We start from the raw sequence: 7,866 nt of genomic DNA on the forward strand, positions 1-7,866 counted from the left end.
CTCAAGTAAAATCAAACACAGAAAGCGAAGTATGTTTTTAATTTTTATTCATATTTCTACTTATCAAAGACAGTTGAGTTTATCGCATTTTTTAAATCTATCGTCGGCAATAATTGAATATATTGATATGACGGCACTCAAATCAGGAATAATATAATGATAAATAATAATTATTGATTGTAATGATAATATTTGATAACATTGTTTATTATTAGGTTAATATACTTTATTCTTGAGTTGTTATTTCTATGGTACTTAAGAGTTACATTGACTTATATGATTACTAGCTGCGCCCCGCGGTTTCACCCGCGTAAGTCCGTATCCCGTAGGAATATCGGCATAAAAGTTGCCCATATGTTATTCCAGTTGTCCAGCTGTCTCCGTACCAAATTTCATTGCAATCGGTTCAGCAGTTTTTGCGTGAAAGAGCACACTCACACATCACATTATTAGGCAACAGATATAAAAAAATACAGCCGAATTCATAACCTCCTAATTTATAGAAGTCGGTTGAAAAAGCTTTTTTTAATATTAAATAAAGAATTCCCGTGTAACAATTATAGTTACCGAACTCCTCCGAAACGGCCGGACCGATTCATATGAAGTTTTGTGTGCTTAGTATGTCTGAGAATCGGCCAACATCTATTCTTCATACCCCTAAATGATAAGCGTAAGGCAGAACAGCGGGGTCCCCTTGTATCTTTGTATATTTTATATACTTAAAGCTGTAGATAAAAAAAAATACACACAACAAAAGCCTGTAAAATAGAATGTAAAAAGTTAAAGTTCCGTGTAGTTACTTAAGGTCATTCACTTTCAAACTGCGAGGCCGCCAACTGTATAACTCCTTTCCTTGTCAATGCACTTGCCACAGATTATGTGTCTTATTTTTTTTTTATATGACAGATTAAAAAATAATACTGGCTGGTTTTTGTAATGAGTCGTTGGATTCGATCGCTGTAAGGTGACAGCATCGGTGCATGTCGCACTCATCACACAGCGGGTTTTGTATTAATTTAATTTTTAGTTTTATAGCATTGAAATGCTGTTATAAATGGGAAATTTTTGAAAGAATAGAAAAAATTCGATCACGGGGCGGGATTCAAACCCGCGTTTCTTGCCTAACCGTAGCCGTTCGGGTTTTATACAAATAAGCTAAAGACCAATTGCAGATAAATTGTCACCCATCCAATCTATGGCCATGCCATACGTTGCTTAACCTCGATTTTATACATAATGAGATACAGTCGGATGACAGACGGAGATACAGTCACACGCTTTTGGTAGGGAACCCTAAACATCTTGATATGAGTTGAGGAGTTTTTGACTAATTTAAAAAAATGACTCTCTCTGTCTGTTCTTCACACCTAAACCGCACAACCGATTTTGATGAAATTCGGTAATAAGATAGCTTGACACCTGAGAAAGAATATAAGATTTTATCTCGGAAATCCTACGGCAACGGAAACCAATTAGAGTTTTCTTCGCCTACGAAGACGCTACCGCTGGCGAAAAGTCGACTGACATAGTGATCTATCAACGCACAGCCCAAACCACTGGACGGATCGGGCTGGTATTTGGCATGCAGATAGATGTTATGACGCAGGCATCCGCTAAGAAAGGACTTTGATAAATAGGATATTTATTAGGACCGCGCTTGCGCAGTTCCAGTAACAGCTACTTAATAATTTTTTTTAAGTTAACGTCACCGTTGTCCTACGTACGTCCGAATCACTCCAGAATCTAAATAGTACAAAATAACATTTTCCCACACAATTTCAAAAGCAATATAAAAAACAAAAATAATCAAATTAATCGCTTGAAAATACTGAGTATAAAAACAAAAAGTATATACCAAAGAATTGAATTTCGCGAAACTGCTAGGCCAAATAAGTCTCTAATGAGATATAGGACACTTCTTTAGTACCATTATTATGTATATTATCTATGTAATAAACTGCACAGTTTCTTCTCTGTAGAAACTGCCTTTTGAACCGGTGATAATGGCAAAACTGTTATGACGATTCAAAAGTGCTTATAAGAAATCTTATTGAATAAATAAATGTTTCAGTTTGTAGGTTCTTTGGTTTATTCTTTGACGATGATTATGCAGGAATGTATTGAACATTATAAATACCTAAGTCGTTATATTGTAATATATGAATTAAACACTTATTTATTTATTACTAGACTCTCGTCCCAAGGGAGCATTTAATCGGGATAAAAATTATCCTATCACCCAAGTCAGCTCATACCCTGTCTGTATACCAGATTTCGTCAAAATCCGTTGCGTTGTCTCAGCGTGTTTGACGGACAAACATACAAACATACAAACAAACAAACTTTCACATTTATAATATTAGTGTGAAATGTGATTTATTTATTATTGTTCAATTTGTCATAAAGAATTAAACTCTTTGTATAGGATGGTTTGTCTTTGTTTTGTCTTCGTCATTAGGCCATATGTTCCTACTGCAGGGACACGGCCCTATGAGGGTTCAGGTCATCCACCATGCTGGCCAAGTTCGGATTGACTGTCACATAACCCACAAATATGACTAAAGACATAATAAAAAAGTAATTCAGAGGTATGTTTAGACGCACAATTAAGGGCTCGTTCAGACATGCGGGAACCGCGCGTTTACGAACCGCGCGGTTTCAAACCGCAAAATTGTGATGCTATGCAGACACCGGCGGTTATTATGCGATTTTCGTGCAGAAATAACGTCAGTTTGAAAATGGAGGTCGACGAAGAAGTGTGTTTACTGTGGTTGCTCCTTAAGAAAAAGAAAAGAAAAAGGCGGTATTGGGTGCATCCAATATTATGTGACCGACCAGTACATGGTCAGTTCGTGACGTTATATCCCAATTTAAGAATGTATGATAAAAAATTATTTGACTATTTGAGAATGTCAATAAAATCTTTTGATGAACTAATTGAACTGATCAGGCAAGATATTTCAAGCTCTCAAATCAATCAAGCCGCGCGGTATCCGCAACGCAACTGAACGCGAAGTAAAGACTCCACATTAACAGAAACGCGCGGGAGCAGCGCGATTCTATTTTCTGGCGGTTGGGTTGCGGTAACCGCGCGGCTTGATTGACCGCGCGGTTATGTCAGAACGATTACTTATTAACTCATACAAATAAGACTCGCGCGATTTCCATGCGATTCTGAAATCGCGCGGTTCCCGCCGTGTCTGAACTAGTCCTAAGGCTCACGATTATAATATAACTAGCTGCACCCCGCGGTTTCACCCGCGTAATTCCCATAGGAATATCGGCTTAAAAAAGTTGTCTAAATATTATACCAGTTGTCCAGCTGTCTACGTACGAAATTTCATTGCAATCGGTACAGTAGTTTTTGCGTGAAAGAGTAACAAACACACACATCCTTACAAACTTGCATTTATAATATTAGTAGGACTTATTATCTTTATGTAATACATAGGTATTGTGATAAACCAAATTAATTAAAAACAGACCAAGTCCGTATGAATCGGACCCTACTAATGTTCATGAAGGTTTTTACAGTTGTTTTTAGGTACCTAAACCTAGGTATCTTTAGTGTCACGAGTCCGACTCGCACTTGACCGATGTTTTTTTTTTGTTTGTTTATAAGGATTTAACTAAAAAATTATGCAAACGATAAAAAAAAAGTTTTATTATTATAAAGTGAAGTCCCATGTCCCCATGTGGGGTATGGGGCAGATGATGTACATCTGTTTCACTGATCGATCTTTATGGACAAGTAGGTGATCAACCTTCTGTGTCCTACCAGAACGAGACTATTTGTGCGTCCTCACCGGGAATTGAACCCAGGACCCTCGGTTCTACGCTGACGCGTTAACCACTGACGCAAAGGCGCGTATGTAAGTATGTATGCTTAAATCTTTAAAACTACACAACTTACACTACACAACTTTTATGAATGACGAACGAATCCACTGTGTCAGCTTGTGCACAGAATATCTGTACACGCATTTGATAAGCTTACTAATTGTTTATTACGTGACTTCAATACGTAATTTTTAACGGGACTCTCGTGTATGTGTGGATTGTATCTGTGTGTGTGCACACCCAGTAGGTGTTGTGTGTGTATGTGGGTGTATTTCTTTTAAGTATTATTACATTTATTACAAGTTTTTGCCCGTGGCTTTACACGTTAAATTTAGAGTAGTGTAATAGATTTTATTATAAATACAAACTGTCCCCTTGAATCACTCTATCTATAAAAAAAAGACATCAAAATCCATTGAGTAAATTTATAGACCTACTAGCATTTGTGTGTAGCATTTTGTGAATTTTTCCCCTCATAGGAGGCCTGTGTCCCAGCAGTGGGAACATATATGGGCTGATGATGATGATAATGGTTACATTATCTGTGACGTCTAATTAAGAACGCACTTGGCTTGAGAGTTACATTCAAAAACGACGTTAGACGTTAGAAAAACGTTTATTTTCATTTGCTATTTACCAATGTAAGAGTATAACACAATACAATACACAATTCGAGTTACAAATGGTTTCAGTTTCATTGTTCATGACAATACTAACCCCATAAGTATAGTAAACTAGCTGCGCCCCGCTGTTTCACCCGCGTAAGTCCGTATCCCGTAGGAATATCGGGATAAAAAGTAGCCTATATGTTATTCCAGTTGTCCAGCTGTCTACGTACCAAATTTCATTGCAATCGGTTCAGCAGTTTTTGCGTGAAAGGGCAACAAACACACACACACAGCATTATAAACTTACGCATTTATAATATTAGTAGGAAGTAGGGTAGGATAACAATCTATATGACCACATAATGATTTTTAATATAATTATAATTTAAAATGTATTAGTTTACATAATTAGAAGAATTATTTCTGGCTAGCTGTAACCCACGAGGTCATTCATGGTACCCGGGGCCAGGTAAAACGTAGCCTAGGCGTTAATCCAGTCTTTAATTAGATATCTCTGTAAAAAAATTAATACAGATACGATATGCTGTTTTCGCGTGACAGAGTAACAAACATCCATCCATACTTACAAACTAACAGTTTTGTGTTTACAATATACCACTTTTCCTCTATTAAACTCTTCCTATATCCAAAGGTTGACTGGAAGATATCGATTTTCAGCGATAAGGCCGCCTGATGTACCGCTCTTCTTTGTTTTTGTTTCTTTTTTGTTTGTATACTTCTTTATTTGTGTGAGTGCATTAAAGTATTTATTTATTTACCTTGTACAAAACTTAAGTGAACCAATCAAATCCACGAACAGACTGACGTTTATTATTTAGTAAGAAATAATATTTAATAATCATAAATATTCCGCATTCATATTAAGCTTTGCATAAATTACAGTTTTTAAATGTCAAGGATGTTTTATCAATCGAATTTAATTTAAGAATACTAGATAAATTCCATTAGGAAAATTTTATATTCTACTATTGCCATCTATTGACTAAATATACCAATTTCCTTTATAAATAAATAGTTATGATTTACACACGTAATGTCTTACGTATTTTATTCATATTCTATATTGTATTTAGTAAATAAATTAGAAGTTTAAATATTTATAGCATCGAAGAAAAACAAATCCCAGTCCAAAAATAGAACTAATACAATCGCGCTCAATAAACTTCGTAACATGCGCTATCGGTCCTTGTTGAATACGGCAGATTTTAATTACTTTCAAGCATTTTGAAGTCAATTCATAAACGACACATCTCAACTTTGTCGCATTATACTCCTTCCTCTACTCTTTCATTCACTCTGATACTAATTCATCATCCGTCTCGCTTCTACGAGACATACTTTCGATCAAAAAAAAGTGCATTTGATTAATGGCTGAATTTACTTTGACATTTCGCTAAACTCTTAGGAATGAATAAAATTCGCGTTTTGCGGTGATCCTTCAGCGTTATTATGAATAAAACATAACAATTAATTAATATAACGTAAATAATTTAGATTCGAATTGTGTGACTGTGTGCTGTACTGCGTTCCTAAACCAAAGAAAACCCACCCTTAATATCTAGTCAGGCGAAACGTTTTGAAATTATTTATTTCGTGCTTCGTTTGTTTTTCTAATTGAATAGCTATGGGAGACCCGTTATGTTCTATTTTTCTTAATTGTGCAGTGGCCAGTGTAAATTTCTCATACCGTTCGTGCTAGGGCGGTGAAGAAAACAAATGTTTATTTTTTAACGTTCCAAAAACTAATTTGAATTTCGATAATAATTTACAATGGAGGAACATTGAAACCTTATTTTTTATGATATTTTGAATTTTCTATTGAAATTTTGTGTGGTTCCAAGTGTGTGAGTTGAAATTTAAAATGGTTACGATGAACACAAACGAGAAGGCGGCACAGAAGGCCTGTCAACAGGGGCCTTCAAGGTTTGTTTACGACTTTTGTTTATTTAATTACAAAATATATATTTTTTTTGTTATAATTAATTACAGTGTCCTTCAAGCAACAACGGTTTTTTTATTTATAAATTTGGATCATTGTTTTGTTAAATTACCTATATATAGCTAAAAATGCATAAATTCATTAATGATTGTCTATTACAATTTAGAAGCATAAAAATATCTAATGTAAAAAAAAAACTTGTAAAGGTTTTTCACTTCCCTTGAAAATTATTTGCTATTTTATTTACGTATTATGAAATTTTATCAAGCGTCCTGCCACACTTCATCCATGGTAAGTTTTTTCTCTCCGCAAGAACTAAACTTGTGCCCTAACAAAAACATTAAAAAAATTGCTGAATTCTTCAAGCCTTTGAATTTTACTCTTAGCAAGACAATTCAGTGATTCCTTGTTATTTATATAAATTACTGGAGATTGTAAGTAAGAAAGTAAGTTTAAATTTCAATATAAATATGATCAAATCCCCTCCAACAAGGGGCTACTGAAAATCAGCGCTGCGCATTACATGTAGCACATGCTGAGTAGTTACCCTTTTTAGCACCACACCTTTTAGTCATAAGTTCACTTTTTAATTTTAATTTAACTGTGTGTAAATGTGGTGGTGTTAAATAAACATTATTTCTTTCTTTCAAATCTGTTAATTTTTGTCTTTTTATTACAAAGTACTGTTTCTACAAATTCCAAGATTGTGACTAGATTAATTCTACATTTTATTACTTGAATATATTTTTGTAAATAGTGAACCATTGAACCGTTTCATTTACCTTTAATATTAAACCATTATACTTGATTGAACCATTGAACCATTGATAAAAATGTAATAAATTGAGAAATTTTGAAAGAGTAGAAAAAATTCTTTCAAAATTTCTCATTTATAAAGCATTTCAATGCTATTAAACTAAATATTAAATGTAATAAATTGTCAACATATGCAGTAAACTCCTGTTTAAATGTTCAGAATAACAAGCATTAATGAAAATTCCAGATTAACTTAAGTCTTCTTCATTACAGTGAATTCCAATTACTCCAATCCAATGCAAATTTCTTTATATCCAATTTGAAATGAGGATTCAGGATGAAAAACCAATATCTCAACTAATATTTCACCACCTTACTTTTTTATCCTCTCTTTCGGGTTGTCTGGGAGAGATCGCTTATAGCGATAAGACCACCCTCTATACATTTTAAGTTGCCTTTTGTCTCTTATGATTGAAGTTTCCATTCCTTCATTCACAGTGTCAAGTCAATTTTCAAATATGAATCATGTTACCTAAATGATGATATAAAGTGCATACATATACATTCACAGAATGCTTTAGATGAAATGAGATATATTTGAATAAGCCTGTATACAAATATATATATCAAAATACTTAGTCTGGCCATAAATACTGTTACACTTAATTATAAAAAAATATTACATTTGAATTTCGAATCTGT

General features: G+C 34.1%; 1 protein-coding gene across 1 annotated transcript in view; it reads left to right on the forward strand.

Moving 5' to 3' along the window:
- The first annotated feature begins 5,831 nt into the window (after positions 1 to 5,831).
- LOC119838582 (regulator of G-protein signaling 7) overlaps positions 5,832 to 7,866 on the forward strand; it is a 19,230-nt gene continuing 17,195 nt past the window's right edge. Inside the window, exons 1-2 of the mRNA XM_038364570.1 lie at positions 5,832 to 6,392; positions 7,574 to 7,576. Of these exons, the coding sequence (XP_038220498.1) occupies positions 6,331 to 6,392; positions 7,574 to 7,576 (65 nt within the window). The 5' untranslated portion in view covers positions 5,832 to 6,330. The remainder of the gene's footprint in view (positions 6,393 to 7,573; positions 7,577 to 7,866) is intronic.

This window comes from Zerene cesonia, unplaced genomic scaffold (assembly GCF_012273895.1).
Source record: "Zerene cesonia ecotype Mississippi unplaced genomic scaffold, Zerene_cesonia_1.1 Zces_u003, whole genome shotgun sequence".
NCBI lineage: Eukaryota > Metazoa > Arthropoda > Insecta > Lepidoptera > Pieridae > Zerene > Zerene cesonia.